We start from the raw sequence: 20,064 nt of genomic DNA, 5'->3' as shown, positions 1-20,064 counted from the left end.
ACCAACAGCTTTTGTCGTTCTGTTTATGCCCTAACTGAGGCAAGAACGATTTCAAGGGGCCAAACACCCCGTCTCTTCTCCTCTTCATTACCCCTTGTCATGTTGTTCCCTCTTGGAGAGTAGCTGAATTTCTTTTCTAGGAGAGAAGGGGCCAAAAAGGTGGTCTCAAGACCTGTGGGATCATCAGCTCAGTTCATAGAAATCTTCCTTCCAGCCCCGGAAATGGCATTGACAAAAGCAGTGATGGCCACAAGTTCAGGATTCCCCCGGCCCAAGAAGAGGGATGGGGGTGGGTAAGCATGGTAGGGAAAGGTTGGACAGAGTTTATGGTGATCCCCTCATGCGGTTCCTTAATGCCACTGTGTGATACTCAGAGGACCATGTATCTAGATTTTATGCCTAAAATAAAGCAGGTGCCCCTACAGGTAAAGCAGTGTGAGTACAGGAGCTGGGAACACCTGGATTTCTGTTTCTGGCCTTGTGCACTTAAGAAAAATACTTCCCCATGTCTTTGCACATGGGGCTCAATACTGACCATTAATTCCCCCATGTCTGCCTCTTCTGCCAGGGGTCTTTTCAAACATAGACAATCATGGGATATTAAACTTGAAGGACAATAGAGATCATCTAGTCCCATCAACTCACTATATATATGAGGAACCTGAGGTCCAGAGTGGGGAAGTGTCTTACCCAAGGTCACATGGTGAGTTACCTCCTTTGACGTCTTTGTATGCAGTACAGACCCCCTGTCCCCCTCACCAATTTTAATTCTTAAGATCTTAAGACCTCATGAAGTTTCTGTAGGTCCCAGAGGATTCAGGGATGACTAGGTGCCTAGTGTGGGATTGGTACTAAAATCCCTTAGGTGAGGGAACTCTTCCAGGCCAGGATACTTCACAGGGCCTAGGTGAGGCATCTGGGACAAGTGAGAGAGGGACCATGGCCTGGAGAGAAACAATGGAGTCACAGACCCTCTAGACCAATGGCCTGCCTTCCCTCTGCCTCAGACCCAAGAGAGCCCTTGTCCTGGGTTAGCACAGTGATGCTAGCACAGAAACATCTCAAGTTGAAACCAAGTCTCCCTCTAAACATGACCTCATCGGTGAGGAACTTTCCTCCATCTCCACAATCTAACCCCGCTCCCTGCAGAAGGAGGGCACCCAGCATCCAAGATGACTCAACTCTGTTTTGATCGTAATATGTCCTCAGAATGAGGAGGGGAAAGTCTCAGTGCTACCAACTCGATCTCTCCCCGTGATAGCCTCAACGTCTAGCTGCCCATTACGCTCTTCACATACCTGCACACAGCTTTCCTAAAAAGACTGGCTTACTCCTATCTTGTCTGCACATGCACGTAAACACCCACACACTTACTTTATAGACATTATTTTAATCCGGGGTTGACTGTAAAACCTCCTTCTGGAGATTTGATCAGGAACACCCAACGTCTCTGGACATCCTAATTCCGTCCATGGCAGTGTGGGCCAGAGAGGAGCTGAGCTAGCATGGAAGCCCTCCTTGCTTGAGGCTGCCCGTGGCTTGATGGCCACCAATGCTACTCCTCCAGGGTATTCCATCCCCTACGAGGCTTGGAATTATGGGAGGGCTGAGAGATCAGCCATCATTGCACTGACTGGGTGAAATGAGAGGAAAAAGTGAAGGAGAAGGAGTTTATAGTCTTGGATGTACAGTGCCCCCAACCTGGTGCAGTCAAAGGTGGTTCACATTATCCCAGCTCCTAGGATTAGAAATGGCCCTCAGGTATCCCTTAAGAATGTAAGGTCTGGAGAGCAATCTCCTCCCACCCCTTTGCCCCCCAGGCACCCTAGCGATTATGCCCTGTTCCCACCTCCCTCTCAAGCTCATCGTCAGGGCCTCCTCCTACTTAGATGAGGCTGCCCCTCCCCTCCTCTTCCAGGACAATCCAAGGCCAAGCCCCCAAACGTTTTGCTCACGTCCCTTCCTCGGTCCAGTGGAGGCTGCAGCAAAAGTGGAGTGTTTCCAGTTTCTCTGACCATGCTTGGTTTTAAGTTAATCCCCTCCTCCTATCCTTCCCTTTTGCTGAGAATTCATTTGGCTGTTCCCAATATATCTGTATCCGTATCCCGTATCTCCAGTTCTTCCCCCTACCTTTCAGGCTCCCTCTGTGTTTCCCCTTCTAGTTTTGATCTTCTTTGGGGGTTTTGGTTTTTACTTTATTTTGCTTTTTCTGTTTTTCTGTTTTTTTGTTTTTGTGTTTTATAGGTTTCAGAGAAATTATGTTGAATCCAATAAGCCTTCCCGGACATTCCAAGCCTCTTAACCATGGCATCTATGTTGAGGATGTCAATGTTTATTTCAGCAAAGGACGTCATGGCTTTTAAAAACTCCTTTTAAGCCTCCCTGTTTTGATGTCACCTTGGTAGGCTGGGTCCTCTGAGAGGTTGGAAGCTCTAGGCATGGTTCTGTTTGGATCCGGGGAAGCTAAGTAGAAACTACACAAGCCGCCGGTGCCCCTGCATCCTTTATCACCACCAAGACGGGTGTTTGCCCCCATCCGCCACTGGCAGGGTTGCCCTTTCCCTCCAATCATCACTGTGCTCCTTTTTTTTCTGGCCTCCAAGGCAGCTCCTGCCATCATCTTAAGAGCCAATAAAGAGAATTAAAAACCTGTGCACCAGGAACCATCTCTTAAACACACTAGCCATTCTCTTGCTTTCCACAAACAACCCAACCACCACGAGAAAGCCTGATGAAGTCCAGCCGTGCTCCGGCCTCACTTTCCCCGCTTGGAAGCGTGGGGTCTCCCTGGCTCTCCCTAGGATACCAGGCCATCCTCTTAGTGACCTCGTCGCCCTGCAGCCTCCCGTGGGGAAGAACATCTAAGCAGAGGTGGAGACGGCGCGGTGAGAGGAGAGGGAGCCAGGCCCAAGTATTGGCACCAGATTAGGTCTCAGAGGAAAGAATGGAAACCAATCATTTTCTATATATATATATATTTTTTGGTGGAGAAAACCATACCTTTTTTTTGGACACACTTTCCCCCTACTTCCTCTTCTCTCTGGAACGGCTCACAGTGAGTGGTATTAGAAAACTCCTTGGAGAAGAGGATTTCTCCAGGGCTCCTTCTTGGCCCCTAGATCTGCAGTTCCGACAAGCTTTGGCTGCAGGAGGTCTTGCCTGTGAATTGGGCATCCTGCTAGGACCACAAGGGACCAAGGGAATCAGGGACCAAGGCCCTTCCTGCTGTTCCATGATCCCGGGATTGGCTCTCTTCCCCCACTTTTACTTATTCTTGACTCTGAGAACTTTTGGCACCCAATGGAATCACCATTTCAAGGCCAAGATGAACTGAAGGGGAAGAGAAGTAAAAATTGGCCTCCTCCAGCCCCTCTCATGGCTCCAATGGAAGTGTCATCCCGTTCTCTGGTCAATATATGTGTTTACTTTGCTTGCTTTGACTCATGCCTTACTCCATGGCCACCCTCTCCCAAAGAGGGAGGTTCGTTTCCCCGATTTTCAACTTGATCCACTGGGGAGAGGGAAAGGGATGCTTTTCCCCCTGCTTCAATAAGAAAGGTACAGTTGTAGGGCCTGAACCTCTCCCAGATTTGCTGCCATGTTGGCTGAGTGGACTTCGGGCTTGGCCTAGTTCCCCCCCCCACCCCATGGTGCCTCCGTTGTAGGGGGTCAGCACAGGCTGCCCCCTTGGGGGTGGAGCATGGAAGAGGTGGCCAACCATGGGGAGCTCATAGGACAAAATGGTGGTGGTTTTAACCCACTAAGTTTTGGAGTGATGATGTACAGTAATAGATAATAGATCCTCTGCCTTGGGAAATCTCCCTGGGGGTTAGGATTCCCACTTAGGGCTTTAGGTCCTGAGTCCTGTGGCTGGTGGTTCTTCACGTCGGGTTCCCAGCCTGATTCTGCAGACACCTCCATGGGCTTTAAAAATGCAGAGCTTTCCAAGTTCTTGCCCAGTATCTGGGGTGGCTTCCCGGGCACCTGAATGTTCAGAGTATCACACGGGGATTCAGGTTCTCTCCAGGGCCTAGAAGTGTGTTTATTTAGCCCCCCCAAGCTCCCCGCCATCCTGCTCCCCATTGCTTCATGTCTGGCTGTTCCCCATTGTGTCCTGCCGACCCTTTGGGCCAGGGCCCCCTCCTGAGTGTGGCTTTAAGGAGTAAGCTTGAGGATGATGTCTTTTAATTATTGTAAATCATTACCTCATTTCCAGCCTCCCAGGCTCCATCCATCCCAGCATCTTTTATTCTGCCATTTTCCTCACCTTGTGCTATGACCATGGGGCGTTGTGTTTCCACAGAGACATATAGGAGTGTTCAGTGTATAGTTTCTTAATAAACACTTTATTTTCTAATGAAATGACTGGATCAGACCTCTTATTTGGCAATTTTGCAAAGAATATTAAAGATACATAGAAATTTCAGGCTACCCTGTTTTTTAATTCCCCCCTATTTTACTATTACTCTTTTAAAGAAGTTTCTTAGCCAAGTCCTGTTTGCAAAGGATTTTACAGTCTGTTCCATTGGTTGCTTTCACTGAGACCCCTTCAGATACAGGCTGAGTCTATACAGTGAAGTGTTTCCTCATCTTACTGAGAAAGAATTAGAGGCACAGAGAGTTGAATGGTTCACTCAGGGTCACACAGCACAAGAGACAGAAGCCAGGTTCAAACCTGACTCTTTCAGATACAACTCAGGTTACTGAGACCCTTGTCTCCTTGGTGGCTGGAGACTCTTCTACTGTCCAAACAGCCAAGGCTTATGGAGATTCTTTCTTCAGAGCTGATGTGTAAGGGGGTCTGGGAGTGGGGTTGAGGGATCCTTTATCTTTGGTGTACCAGTAAGCCAATGTAATTTTTCCCTTGGTTGGAGTGGTTTTATATCTCCCTTATGGATCTTGGGGAAGTGACCTTGCCCAGAGGAAGACGGGGGGTCTGGGCTTGCAGGCCAACCTGCCGATCATCCAGAGACCAGCCCCTGCCCCTCCCCACCCCAGACACATACACACTAAGGTAGGCCAAACTCTCATGTCAGGTCTCATGTGGGCTACCAGAAAAGGAGAGGCAGAAGAGTCCTGGGGTCCTACTGAGGCTAAAATGCTTAGATGAGCTGGCTGTATCTGTCTGCCCTTGGTTCCTGGGCCCTGACCCAGCTAGAAGGGTCAAAATGCCTTCTGTAACTTACAGTGTCTTCCTTTTAGGAGGAAGGGACTTTGTATGTAGGAGATTTGGAACAAGAGAGGAGGTCGGGGGCTGGGAAGATTTTGACCCTTCCCTTGGTCTCAGTAGGCTTTTTTGGGGCTTCTTACTTAGGAAGTAAAGATGAGGCATGCAGAAGTAAGGTGGGTGAGCTCAAGGTGGAAGTCCAACAGGGATTGATTCGACTAGGTTGGTGCTTTTTCTACTTACCCTTACTCAATCTCTTATTTAAGTCTAGCTTGGTTTGAGCCCTCACCTCACCTCACCCCCAATGGAAGCTCCTTTTCTATAGAGTGGCCTGGGTAAGGGGTTGCCCCAGCTCCACATTCTCCTGTTCTCAAGGGTTCCAGGATTGGACCAGGGATGGCCCAAGGGTTGAGACTGTCTTTGGGACCATCAGGCTGCATGGATTCTAGGGAGAATTTCATTATTAATAACTAGAGATATTTAAGTTTTGTTTTATCAGGATGCGTAGAGCCTGCCAATGCATGGGAGAAAAGATGATGAATAGAAACGGCCCCTGGGAAGATGGGAAAGAAAAGCACCCATCCTCTGGAGGAAGGACCAGCCGCATGGAGGGAGAGCTCTCCTGGTGCAGCAGGAGGAAGAGGAAAAGATGAGGGTTTAGAGGTTTGGGGTGGGCAGGGGAGTGAGAGAGTTCTTGTCTGGTGGCTTCTATTTTGCCTATAAAGTGTAAGGCAAGGCCTTGTGCTGCAAGTGAGAACATCTAAGAGCGCTGAGAAGGTCTAAAGCAGCAGAAGAGACCATGGCAGATGGCAGGGAAGCATGAAAAAGTTGCCGGGAGGAAATGAGGACTGGCTGAGACTGGGCAGCTGTGTTGAGTGTCCAGGACTCTGTTTCCCATGCTTTCCTGCTGGGCCCTGAAGTCCCATGGCATCTACCCCAACGTTAGAGGCTCTGGGGCATCAGAGCTGGCACAGGGGAGGCCTGGAGAGTGGAACTCAGCCCACCAAGGATGCTGGCTTGGACTGGCTTCAGGCAGGGAGGCTCAGGGGACCAACAAGACCTGTAGCTCTGTGTTTGGAATCTCACCCACAGGATTTCACAGTGGCTTTCTTGGACTTGAGCTTACATTTTGGTCCTAGGGGATTTCGTGGCAAAGGTTCAATCCATGAACCCAGCGTGCTTGCCATGTGTTCTCTGGATCTTCATTCTGGAAGGAGTGATTGAGGGGCCCTGGTTCTGAACCCTATTCCCTGAAGCTCAGAGAGTGGGGAACTCACTGTACCCTTAAGAAGCTGTAGGACTGTGGTCAACTCAGTTGTAGGGCCTTCCAGGGACATGCTCTGGAGAGGACCTGAGTCTTTCATTAGGGTTGTGTGGCCAGATCCTGGAACTGGTTGCCAAGCTCCAAAGAATGGGCTTTCCTGGGGAGCATTAGTAACAATCATTATGTTGAACTTACGAAGCACCTATTCAGAGCCAGGCACATCTGACCCATGAGGAAGCTGAAGCTCAGAAAGAGTTAGTAATCACTAGGCCAGGTTTTCACAGCTGTGAGTGGCAGAGCCAGGACTGACATGGGGTCTCTTTGACCTCCTGGTGCTCTTGGCTGTTCAGCTGCCCCCACAGAGCAGCCCATCTTCTGCTCCTGGAAAGCTGCAGCCCTGGGGTCTCCACAATCATAGCCTCCCCCTGACTCCCTAGATGAAGTCCTTCAGGGGTCTTTGGGGCTAGATGCTATCCCTAACTTCCTCCTGGAAACACCCGAACAGGGTGATTTTGAAAAGAACATCTGCCAGGCTCCTTCTTCACCCATTCTAGCATTTAGCAACCCTTGATGCCTGAAAGTGTGGTTGTTCTTACATCTAAGATGAATCATCTGGTTTTCAGTTGGTGAGATCCCCAAACAGACAAGGGTGGCATCTTTGATGTCAAGAAGGACTTGTTGGCTGAGACACACCTGATCCTCAAGTTGGTAGGTGAGGCTGCCCAGGTCTGGGCAAGCGTGAGCAGCTTCAGGCGGGAAGGTAGCGGAAGGAAGATCCTTGCCTGACTTCTGCACCCCCATCTGAACTTTCTTCACCCTTCCTCAAAGACCTCCTGGTGTGCAGAATCTCGGCCATGTGCTTCTCACCCAGGGAAAGAGCAGATGCCAAGCATCTTCAATTTGGAAGCCAAGAAGCTGGGCTCTGGGCTACCCTGTCTCTCCCTTCTTATGTGGGAATTCTTTTCTGTAGCCGAGCTCCCAGTCGCCACATCCTCCCCCTCCCCAGCCGCAGGTGTGACCTCAGCCTAGTGCTGGGCCATGACACTTCCCTTGGCTCCGCCCAGCTCCTGCAGGTCAAGGCCAGGCCTGAGCAGAGGCTCAAGCGTCTCAGATACAGGAGCTAGACGCCAGGGAGGGTTTGATGCGGTGGAGACAGCACGGGAGCCGGCAGATCAATGCAGGGTGACTTCATTGTGTGTAGCTTCCTGGACCGCGCCAGATGCGGATTAGGCAGAGGGCCTATGTTCCTTCAGTGTTTACCGACTCGGAGCTCCGGCTACACTCACAGGTGGCCGCCAGAGTGACTCTGAAATGGAGAGCAAGGTGAGGGTAGCAGTGAGGGACAGACGGGGAGGCTTGAGGGTGAAGAGTTGCTGGCTGCTCTGAGGCTCCTTTAGGAAGGACAGAGGGAAAACTTTTCAGTGTGACAGCGGAGGAGGCGACGGGGCAGCGAGGAGGGTGGGAGCTTCAGGGGAATCTGGTCTGCATCCGAATTTTCCAGGAGGCCTGAAGCTCTACTCCCCCGCACCCCTAGCTTTGCCCCACCCCTGACATCCCCACTGTACTGCTGGGGACGCAGGCGAAGCGGCCTGTGGCCTCAGTTGCCTTGGATAGCTCTGGTTCTGCATTTTGCCTTTAGAAATCCCATACCCACCCCCCCCACCCGCCCTGCTCACCTCTCAAGAAAACCTCAGCCAAGATCTAATCATATATCCCAGAGCTAAATAAGCCTCCTTCCACCCTCCTTGAACCCAAAGTGAGTTGAAGATCTCTTGCTGGCAAGAGATCAAGTTTCTCGTCTGCTTTTGCATGTGGTTTGGAAATTTCATCAGGATTCTGAGGGTAGGATTTTAATCCCAATTCCTCCTTCGATAAAGTGACCCCAGTTTGCCCCTGGGACTTAAGCTCTGCTTGCTCAGGGAGGAGATTGGGTGGGTGATGAGGCCGAAGAGCTCGCTGCCTTTTCGTCTCTTTCCATCAGGACCCTGTCCCCTCCTGGGTGTGTACCTGAGAGCAGTAGCTCTTCCTTCCCCACCCCCTTTGCCTTCCAGCTGGAGGCGGATGCGTTGCTCAGATAGTCTGCAGGTTTGGGGGTGGGGCATGGTGAGAACTGGGGAGAGTGAGGGAGATATTGGGGTTAGCCTTTGACTACAGCCTGTTCGGCTCCCGAGCAAGAAAGAAACAAGAAAGGCAGGAGGATCTCTGAGAAGCACAGATCCTAGAGGGACACAGGATGCTGATGGCTCAGATTCTGTGCCAAAGGCAAGGCCAGGTCCATGCGGGTCCAGTTTGGGAAGGAATATGGAACTACTTGGGTAGAGGAGAAAGGCAGGATTTCCAAGTTCCCAGGGAAGAGCCGAGCTGTAGAGAAATCCTGACTGAGGGCTTTGGTGAGACTTTCAAGCCTGGAAAACAGGGGATGCGTGAGCTTCCTACTCAGACCAGAGGCAGCCCTGGGCTTCTCAGGATCACGTGTCTTCCCACGACCCTCTGCAAATAGGAGCCGCTTAAGGCCTCTCTGATGTCCATGAACCTGACTTTGATTTGACTGAGAGTGGAGGGAGGGGCATGCGGCATAAGGCAGGAAGAACGGAGCTTGGCTTTTCTGAGAGGGAAAGAGCAATTCTCCCTTCACACCCTGTCTAAGAGCGATGTCAGGCGCTGTCTGAGAGTTTGGAAGGTGGATCAGAATGGCCCACATGGCTATGGAGAAGGTTTGAAGACCAAGGGTTGAGGCTGCGCAAAGGTATGAGTTCCAGGGTTGTGTCCGACTTGTGGCTCCATCCAAGTGTGAGGAACAGAGTGTCATGTCAGTTCGGAAAAACCCCACCAAGCCTGACTTGGGTGAGTAATGGCGGAGGCCTTGGTGGCTGACAGTGACACCCAGCTTGTCTGTGGAGCTCTCTTTCCCCCTCCCCGTTTCTACCTCCCGTGTGCTGTTACCATGGCAGCAAAATGAAGCCTGGTTCGGCCTTTGGGGACCTCAGTGGAGCAACCGGCCTATTTCCCTTCAAAAGACAAGGGACAAGGCTTCCCTCTCTTGTCCCTACGTTTACTCTGCAGTGAGAAGGGCAAGGACCTAAGCCCTGTAAAGTGACTTCACTGCTGTCAAATATGGCCTGGTGATACTTCTTTTATAGAGCTCTGAAATGCCACCTACTTTTTTACTCTGAAGCGCACACCAGCTTTGGTCTGGTTTGGTCCTCGTGATAATGTTTTAAAATTGCAGTGCAATGTCCATTACGTTGCAACGTTTGCAACAGCCTTTGGCCAAAGGTCATGTGATCCTGACTCCCAGATGGACTTCTCAGGGGAAGAGAAGGTGTGGGGCTGGGGGGAAGCGGTCCCGGGTGCTCTTGGAATGACATCTGTCTACAGTCTGTGCCATGGTTCTTAGTAGCTGGACAGGCCTAGGGAGATATTTACTGCTCACAGCCACGTTCTCGAGGGTGTTGGGAGCAGGGAGACATGGAATGTCCTTGAGTTTGGAGCTGAGAGCGTTTAGATTCCATAACACAGGAGACCCCTGGACCTACAAATGCTGTCTCACTGCCAACCCTCTCAGCACTGGCCAGACAAACTGTCTCCAAGATCTGCCCTCCTGCTGCCACAGTCAAGAAGGACATGTCCTAAAGTCTGTGTCCCATGGGCCAACCAATGTAGGCACCTCTCCCAGGGCCCTCCTACAAGCAATCTTAGGGAGAAGGAAAATTCCGGAATGCAGGCTAGATGCTAAGTCCAGCCCACGTATTATGTATACACCAACGTGTCAGCCTTCTCTTGCTGTTAATTCTGAGAAAAAGACTCACGTGACAGAGAACCTGAGAGGAAATCTCAAAGCAATTTTTGTCATGAGCGTTAGGTCTCTGAAAACTCACGCTGGCTGAGAGGGCACAGCCAGGATATCTCTTGTCGCTCCCATCTTAGAGCCACAGCTCTGGACCAAAGCCTTTTGCTTCAGAGGGAGCCAGATGCAGAGCTGGCCAGTGAGAACTTGACTCTGAGGGGGAGGGTGGGTAGAAGAGGCACCATGAATAAAGAATATATTCTGAGAATGTCCTTCCTGCGAGAACTGAAATTCTGAGTTCATGTGTGAATGACTCATGGAATCGTTCAATCTTTATGGCTGTCAACTTGACATTTCCCGGTATTATAACAGGCAATTGCTGCATAGTACCTTTGATACCAAATGGACAATCTGTTCATTAAAAAGACCAGAATGACACCACTGTGCATTTTCAGGATGGTATCTTTGGCCATCTTAGTAATTTTGTGGGTCAGCCACTTGACCAACTACTGCCCTACATGGATTGATCAGTTTTCTGGGAAAGCTTCAGTTTCTGCAGTGGGGTCCTGTCTTCATTTGAATGCCCAACTTGTTATTAAATAAATCATGTTGTAAGGATCAAGTACTCTCCTTTTCCCTGGCTGTGGAAATGTTTCCCTCTAGTTTCATAAGATGCTAAGAGCCCATCAAATAACTTTGGAGAGCATTGTATGGTATAGCCAACCTCTTGTAGGTTTACCATGCATGTTAGGGTACTAAAGGCTCTGAGAAGTCCTCCTTTAAATAACCCTTTTTATCCTACCTCTTTCCCAATCTAATTGAACATAAAACATTCTTCACTCTAAATAGACTCATGCATACACTCTAGGTAACACTGGGTCAGGGTGTGGGCAGAAGCTTTTTGAAGAACCAAGCAAGATGGGTTAGTCAACCACTGACCTCTTACATCAAGATGAACCACCACAAAAAAAAAAAAAAAAAATAGAGGAAGAAAAAAGGTGAACCACCACACCCCGACACCTTTGCCCAGCTTTAGGCTCGGTCCCCCAGTTTGGCCCTCAGCTTTGTATGGAGGAAGAAATGATTCTGGCAGCTGGTGGGTAGGTGCTCTTGTGAAGTGCAGGAACCCTTCACTGCGATGCCTCAGAAGAAAATGGTAAGTCACTTCACGTAAGAGTTTAAGACTTAAGCCCTAAACCTGGTCACCCTCCCAGGAGGGTGGAGGTGACATCATCTAGCAGTAGCGCACGGCAGTGAAGAGCTGGCATCAGTCTCAGCACTACCGCCAGCAAAATGACTTGGGTAAGTTACCTTTCCTTGTTCCATATTTGTCTCTGAGCTTGCTGTTCCTCAGGTAAAAGATCCTACCCAGACAGGTGTCCCAAATACCATGTCCCCATGAGTCACTGTTGTCTCCTAGTGGGGGACATCTTTTGGTTCTGGGGTCTGTCTCTCTCTGCTGAGTGTCTTAGTGTATCACGTGGGAAGGGTGAACTCTGCCCCCTCCTGGAGTGCTGGGGAGGGTGGAAGAGGGAGAGGATGGCTGCCCTTCTGGGTGAGGGTTGGTGGATTTCTCCCGAAGAGGAAGGAAGCAGATGCTTGGAGGTTAATAGACCCTCGCTGTCACAGTCGGACAGGGCCAAGCGGGAGTTCTTGGCAAGATTTTCCAACTTTGATCTCAAGAAGGCAGCTCTGCCTAACAAACAGTCTGAAATGTCAAAGAATAAATGTTAAAGCTTGAGGGGTCGTTCTCCTGGGAGTTGCCTGGGCTGGCTAGGGAGGGAGAGGAGGAGGGAGAGAGGGACACAGCAGAATCCTTCACATAAAAATTCCGACTTGGTTTTGTGATATTTAGGAAAAAAGAAAACTCTGAATTATTTATAGCACAGAAGATGGAAGCTGGATGTAGATAAGTGGCTGGGCTTGAGATGGTAGTTCACGATCCATCTGCCCCAGCCTTGAAATGGTAAAGCTTTTCTTGTTGGTGACATGCTCTTGACCTCTCCTTATCTGTTATTATGATTACTATTATTGTTCTTTTAATTAAGAAAATTCATGGCTTTTGCTTATGTGAGTCGGGGAGAGGCAGTTTCTAGAAATGCCCCCATCAGCTTCCAGCTTGTGCCTCTTCAAACAAGGATCTGGGGACCCCCGCTCCAGTACGGGTGGGTAGCATCTTGGGTAGCATTTGGTGGCCTGGCCATCAGTTGGCCATGTTGATCTGGGAAGGTGGATTTCATGTGTCAGTCGTTCCATCTAAAAAATGGAGCCAATTGTCATACGCCTCTTCTAGGCATGCTGGGCGTATGAATGATGCCATGTGGTCAGAACACCTAGGCACTTGGGTGAGGGTGGCAAGAAAAGAGCATCTATGTTACGTGAAGGGGGAAAAGGAATTAAAGAAATTTTAAAAGGGAAAATCAGATGTGATGGAAGGATTGGTGTTAAAGCTAGAGGGAATGGGGTCTTTCATCTGTTTATCTTCCTCAGTGATATTGTTTAGATATTAACAGAAATACTTCTGGTTGATAATACATCCTGATTCTATAGCATGGGTAACTGAAAGCCACTGATAATCTCAAAATTGCAGTTAAATTTAAAATTGCGAGTGTAATTGATGCTCTCAGGGATGCCAACAAATAGAGCCAATCTTTGGACGGGTTGGGGGTGTTTGAGTTGAGGCTGGTCCAGGTGCAAATCAGATCATCGGTAAACCTCCAAACAAGCAATATTGTGTTTAAGATGTATTGCTTTTACTGAAAATATTAATACTTTTGCTTTTTTTCTAGACTTGTTTTTTTTCCACTTCGAAGAACCTAGAGAACATTTTGCAGTTAAAATGTCACAGTGACACTCCTGTTATAAAACTCTGAAAGTGTACTTATTTTTATATTCGGTAACTTACTCTACCTCACAGAAAGGTCTTCCAAATATTTTTTTCCCCACTCCCTACTTTCAATGCTGTAGAAGTATGACTAGCATTCTTGCTCTAGGACAGTGGTTCTCAAACTTTCTGGTCTTGGAACCCCTTTACACTCAAAAATTACAAGGACCTTGAAGAGTTTAATTACTGTAATTTAAATTAAAACTGAGAAACATTAGAAAACACAAGCGCGCACGCACACACACACACACACACACACATTTTATTTAGCCGTCAGAGCAATGATGCCATCACATGTCAGGAAGTCACTGGAAAAACTCCTCATATACCTGTGAGAGAATGAGAGTGAACAAAAGGACAGACCATCTTAGTATTCCTAGGAAAATAGTTTTGACATGTGGATCTCCTGAGAGGGTCTCAGGGCCACCAGGGCTATTTGGACCACATTTTGAGACCTGCCACTCTAGGGAAAACTGAGGCATGAGCAGATTCTGAAATCAAGTCTAGGTTCCCTTGGTACCAGTGAATGGTACCAGTTACGCACTTTGCTCCAAGTGTCGGACTCCATCAGAACTTCATTTCTTCATGCAAACATCACCACTGCCCCTAAAGTGCCAACCCAAACCCAACTGGATATAACCATGTATGCTCGGCTGCTAGCAATGTGGGAACCGTACAAGAAGGAATTCATCTACTATAAAGAAAACTGGGAGGTTGGGTGCGTGCTTGTTCTGGAGAAGGAAAGTGGGCTTGATGCAGCAGTAAATATTATTGGCCAATTGAAGAGACTCAGCATGAACAGGGTTTGCAAAATCCCAATGGTGAGGACAGGGAGAGTGAACGTCAGGGGGATGAAGAGCTTTTGCAATCAGCACCTTGCAGGTCAGAAGTCTCATCATGTGCGTCATAGCCCTCATTGTGCATCGCATTTGGATTTGTCTAAGGGACATGTAGGGCTTAGCAGTGTTCTACCAGAAACAGGTCCCTTAGGAGTCCCTTAGGAGTGTCTCCCTTAGGAGTCCCTTAGGAGTGTCTCCCTTAGGAGTCCCTTAGGAGTGTCTCCCTTAGGAGTCCCTTAGGAGTCCCTTAGGAGTGTCTCCCTTAGGAGTCCCTTAGGAGTGTCTCCCTTAGGAGTCCCTTAGGAGTCCCTTAAGAGGGTCTATTTAAGTTTAGAGACCCTGGCCCCTCCCTCATTCACCTAACCTGGGCAGCTTTGGTGGAGAAAGATTGGACCATGAAATGCATAAGGTCTTAAGGAGCCTCCTCGGGTCAACTCTATACATACGTCAGACAGAGGGAGTGGTCCAATCCTTGGGGTCCTGGGCGCACGACACCGTGTTTATGCTTCCTAACGTTTTTACCTTTATAACCCAGATTTATCATTTATATCTGGGGGATCAAGAACAGCTCTCAGCTTGTTCTGAGGAGTCCTTTGTCCCCAGTATTTCACAATCCTCACCAGGAAAATAGGGTCTTTCAAGAATGCCTCTGAGGTCATGAGTTGATGTTGGTTCATTGATTCATCCTTCAAACAGTTATTGGGCATCTACTCTATACCATGAACTCTGCCACTAAGTGAAGCAGTTGTATTTCCTGCCCTCCAGAGCTTCACAGTCTATTGCATTGGTTCTTACTGGGGGAAGGGGTGACTTGTCTCCCAGGGAGTTTGATTATCACAAATAAGGGTATAGCTCCCATAACTGACAGCCCCTATAACAATGAATTACCTGACCCAAAATGTCAGTAGTGCCAAGGTCAAGAAATCCAGTCTAGTGGGAATACAGATCGGTATCCCTTAATCTTGGGCAAGAGGGTTTTCATACTTTTCAGGGCCCTCCTTCAGCTGCCAGGAGTCCGAGGGCCATGGCATCCACAACCCCTGTCCCACGCCCCTTCTAGATAAAGTTGCAGTTGCCTAAACCAGAATTCCATACCAAAATGGTCCTTAGCCCACTTTCAGGGCACGTACAGGCCTGTCCGTTGGTCTTTTCTCCTAAGGGTGGGCTGCACTGCAGGTGTGTGCCCTGTAAAGCCCAAGAGTTGGCCAAGAGGCTGCTGTTTGGGGGCAGAGGGGAGTGTGAGTGAGGGCGTGAGGGGGTGGTTCAGTCTGGGGCGCCTGGCACTTCTTTGGCTGTGCAATGGAAAAGGGGAGCAAGCCGGGGGCCAGCTCTCTGGCACCGCATGTCCCAACTCCCAGCTCCAAGGAGCCTGAGATGTCTAAATTTGTACCTGGTTCTTCAGGTCATTCTGAAAATATATTCAATAGAGTAGGAAGATAGGATGTACCTTATTTAAGAGCGTGTTAGCTTGATTTATGACTTCTGAATTTTTGAACAGGTGAGATGTGAGCTTCTAATTATTCTATTGTCCCAGGTCCTACAAATGTAAGGGACAGGCCTGGTGCAGACAAATGAGTAATTATGAAGCAATATGATGAAATTGTGAATGAGGTAAACATAGAGGAAGGACACTTAGTTCTTAAATGTAGTTCTGGAAAATATTGAATCATGACATCTGTTTGCAGCTGTATAAATAGAAATGGCAGTTCAGGGAACCCACAATCAGGATGATCAGTTCATACTTTCAATGTTCCATCATTTAGAGAGATGTCTGCCTCTTTGAGTCTGGGAAGCCTGATCCCATTGCCACATAGATAAATACTATGGTCCATTGGCAGCCTCGGGCTGTTCAAGTCAGGTGTTCTTTGTGCTGGACCATCTCCACGCTGGGGCGGTGCTCATATAGTGTCATGCCCTTGTCAGGTTGCCATGGAGACTGATCTTGAGGTCTCCAAAATTGATTTGTATTTATTGGGGATCTGCTGTTTTCCGGATGCTGTGACCAGCATTAAACAGAGAGAGAGAGAGAGAGAGAGATAGGATGCACTCTCCCCTCCCCTGTGTGGGGACTATTGGGAGGGTATCTTTCTGCAACAGAGAGGTAAAGACCTTGGAGAAATTGAATGGGTATGATGGGTTTTTTCTTCTAATAGCATTGTGGTTTGTTTCTGATTACAAAAGTAATTTATATTCACAGTAGACAATTTGTTGAAATACAGAAAAGCACACAAACACATAAATTATCCACAGTCCCATCACCCAGAGACAACACTGTTAACATTTTAGCTTTCTGCCTTTCAAATCTTTTTTATGTTCTTATTTAATTATTAAACAGAATCAAATCATTCTATGTGCATGTGCACACACACACTCATTGCTTTGCTACTTCCTTTTTTATAAGATTGTTTCATGTGCCATTTAACTAATCTTTTGCAATATTAAAGACTTTTTATAGATAATCTATTCACATGGTTCAAACACACACACACACACACACACACACACAACTTGTGCATGAATGTTCATAGCAGCATTTTTCAAAATAGCCAAAAAGTAGAAACAACCCAAATGTGTATCAACTGATGATAAACAAAATATGGGATACACAAACAATGGAATACTACTCAACAATAGAAAGGAATGGAGTACTGATATATGCTACCTGAATGAACATCAAAAACAATATGCTAAGTAGTGAAAGAAGCAGGACACGAAAGATCCTGTTTTGCACGATGCCACTTCTATGAAATGTCCAGAAGAGGCAAATCTATGTAGACAAGAAGTAGATTAGTGGTTGCCTAGGTTTGGGGTTGGGAATGGGGATTACCTGTAAATGGACCCAAGAGATCGTATTGGGGTGATGAAAATGCACTAAAACTGGATTATGGTGATGGTTGTGCCACTGGTAGATTTACTAAAAATCATTGAATTGTACATTAAAATGGGTGAGTTTTATGGTAGGTAAATAATACCTCAATAAAGTTTATTTATTTATATGTAAATATATATGTAAAAAAAGTTTATATGTATGATATATGTAATAAATATATGTAATATGTTGATGTAAAATAAAGATTTTATATACAAACTTTATTGAGGTATTGTTTACCTCAGTTATTATATATATATAATATATATTATATGTATGTTACATATATACATGAATTCTTCCTACACCTGTCCCTCATCTGCAGGTTCATTGTACCACCACCACCATCACCACGCAGGTAACCACTGTTATTGTGTGTCCTTATGAATTATATCTAAACAAATTATCTATAAACAAATATTAATATATGCTCTTGTTTTTCCTCCATTTTGCACATGTAAAACTATATCACACATAGTATCCTGTGCTTTATAGTATTCCCCCTTCAGGCTTTTTGGAGCTCTGAGAGAAATTGCTCATTGTTTTTTTTTTTTAGAGATATATACTATTCCATCGCCTTGGTGTATCCAAATTCATTTAATTTCTTTATAATATTTTGCTCTTACAAGTAACTTCAATAGATTGATCAAAAATATAATAAGCCTAAATAAATGTGGTTGAACCTAAATACAACATTAATACAGGGCCAAATAATCCCCACAGGCTATTTGGTGTACCTATTTTGTACCTATAACCCATATGAGGTCATACCAATGTGTACCCTCAGTAATAATATATGAGAATGAGATTCTCCACAGCCTCAATAAACACAGAGTTGCAGCATGATTTTTAATGGCTGGATAATGTTCCACTGTGTGGATATACCATCTTTATTTTACTGTTTGGAACCTTGGCTTATTTTGTTTTATTTTTCTATTCTTATGAATAACAGCACGCATTTCCATACTTTTGGTAGCTAAGCTGAATGAGGGGGATGGCTGAGCGGCAGCGCCCACCAGAGGCGCTGTGTGTCCCTGCATCCCTGCCTTGTGGCCCACTGCAGACACCCCTGGGTATTTAGGGACTCCCCAAGAATCCCCAAGTGTAGCCAGTGGGCTCTCCTTAAGACAGCTGTCCTCTTGTAACAGAGAGCTAACTTAGGGAAGCCATCTCCTTCTGGAACATGATGTCTTCAGAGCCCAGGATACGAAGTTGGTGAGTGTAGGGGTCCTTACCTTTGCCCAGGTGACTTCAAAGCACTGCCAATATTCCCATAATATTGTTCTCCAAAGGGCTCTTCTGGCCAGAGTCTTACCACATTTTAGGTTTGGGGATTCTGAGCTGCACAGTCCAGAAATGTTAATGGGATTCTGAGTGAAGCCTCTAATCTCATATGTCGTACAGATGGCTGACCAAGCGTGGCAGCTTGACTTTCTCAAGGTCAGGGTGAGTGTTGGGAGGCAGCCCCCATGTACCCTGACCTCCTGCCCTGGCCTTTAAGCAGGTGGCCACCTGGGAACATACTGAGTGGGGCACAGCAGTAGAGATTGAAGCTGGCTGCAAGAAAGGCCACAGACGATTCAGAGCAAGACATTTCCAGCCAAAAAAGAGGGGCCCAAACTGGAGAGAAGTCAACCAGCTGGAGCGGATTCAAGGAAATAGCAACAGGAAAGATGAAGCGGTGGAGAGACTGATCATGAGATTATCTAAATCTGCAGCTTTGGACACCAAGCGATAGCCGTGTTTTCTCTGTGGTAGGTCTCAGTGGTGACAGCAAAGAGCATGCTGGAGTTCCAGTGAGTCCCCTCCTCTTTTCCTAAAAGGGCCCTTAGTGTCCTTCTGGGGTGGGCATGGGACAGAGGCTGACCAGGAGGAGAAACGGACCCTCCCCTCTTCTGAGTTCCTGGGCTCTTACCTGCTGGAGAGGAGGTCCTGGGGAAAGGAAAGGTACATGGACAGCACAGCAGATGGTCCAGAAAGAACCCAAACATATGGGGGCACAGACAAGCATAAGGGGGTGATATTAAGGATTGAGATCGGGTGGTAACAGGGAAGGGAAAGAAAAACTGGGCCTGGGAGGAGCACTGAAATGGAGACCAATGAGTGCAATTAGGTTTGTGTCACTACCTACAGCCCAGGCAAGCTGTTCGTGGGTCATCTGTTAGAGGCGGCTGCCAAGATGCCATGTGTATTCCAGGATCCCTGGGCGCTAGTCCTTCCTCTCTGCCAGGCTGAGGGAGGGGCCGTGGATGCCAGCCCTGGAAACCCACTCAGGCATGTGTGCCCCACCATATGAGGCTCTCTGGCATTCCCCTGGAAGCCAGACTAGCTGGGAATCAAGGAAGTACAGCATGGGAAGGACCTCTGAGAGACCGTCTTTCCCCTCCCTGCAATGGGATTGCAAAGAAGCAGTTGTAGGCGATTGGAGCAGCCACTGATGCCCAGGCCAAAGGGGGCCTGGTGCCCTCACTAACATACTAGTGTCCATTTCTTGCTTATTTCATTCAGTCATGCCCTCGGCAGGACCTACCCCAGCCCAGGAAGCAGAGAGCACAGTGCGTACCCAGGAATCGGCCCTGCCACTGCAGCTGCCTCAGATCTGGCTTGCTTCCTGCCTGCCTAACTCCCCCCTCCCCTTCCCCAGGTCCTGCTGCAGCTGGTGCGCCGATCTGCAAAACTGCTAATGCCACCGTGCTCAGCACCGTGTGTGCTTGATAAATAGCTGTTCATTTTCAAAAGTTGTTAACTAAGGCATTAATTAAATGCTCCTTTCCTTTGAAAGATCTCCCAGGAAGGAGTATTTCCAGTTTCCCTGGAAGTTCACCCATATGACTCACTGAGGATTTTTCTGCCTCAGTGGCACACATTCTCTTAATGATATTCCAGGATTGAATGAGTATCTAAACTTAATTCAAAGCACAGGGCTATGCATCAGGGTTGCAAAGAGAATTCAGCTCTGGTCACTGAGATGGCCATGCACAGTGAAGTAATACACAATATTATGGTAAGTTTCTGTGTGTTCTCTGCTTCCTGGAATTCCAGAATCCTGATCATATCTATGTCTGACAAGATAAGTGAGTGCCCCTAGTCATGGGCAAGATAGCTATTGATGAGAGAGCTTAGGTGAGCTTTGGTCAGACCCTGAAGGACTTGGGATTCATCTTTGTTGAATGCAGACGAAGAAAAAGCTGTTGGATTTGGGTATCAGGAGATCACCATGACTTTGTGACAGGTCAGGGGGTGAAATGGTAAAA

The 20,064-nt window shown here is 47.7% G+C and overlaps 1 protein-coding gene and 1 long non-coding RNA gene across 6 annotated transcripts in view; one reads left to right on the top strand and one right to left on the bottom strand.

Annotated features, from left to right (window-relative positions):
* Positions 1-18,559, bottom strand: part of LOC309655590 — a 65,210-nt gene extending 46,651 nt beyond the window's left edge. The window contains exon 1 of the long non-coding RNA XR_014260902.1: positions 18,046-18,559. This is a non-coding gene — a long non-coding RNA (uncharacterized lncRNA). The remainder of the gene's footprint in view (positions 1-18,045) is intronic.
* Positions 1-20,064, top strand: part of NTRK3 (neurotrophic receptor tyrosine kinase 3) — a 391,080-nt gene that overhangs the window by 280,236 nt on the left and 90,780 nt on the right. The window contains exons 13-14 of one of the 5 annotated variants that reach the window (XM_082450915.1): positions 569-703; positions 2,245-4,362. The exons of 3 other annotated variants lie outside the window; for them this stretch is intronic. In XM_082450915.1, the coding sequence (XP_082307041.1) occupies positions 569-703; positions 2,245-2,363 (254 nt within the window). In that variant the 3' untranslated portion in view covers positions 2,364-4,362. Of the gene's footprint in view, positions 1-568; positions 704-2,244; positions 4,363-20,064 lie in introns of those variants that run through there. One more of the 5 variants, XM_082450916.1, reaches the window with a different exon arrangement.

Source organism: Balaenoptera physalus (assembly GCF_965194825.1).
Source record: "Balaenoptera physalus genome assembly, chromosome: 2".
Taxonomy (NCBI): domain Eukaryota; kingdom Metazoa; phylum Chordata; class Mammalia; order Artiodactyla; family Balaenopteridae; genus Balaenoptera; species Balaenoptera physalus.
The sequence above is the reverse complement of the archived record's forward strand: the minus strand, read 5'-3'. Positions and strand labels throughout refer to the sequence as shown.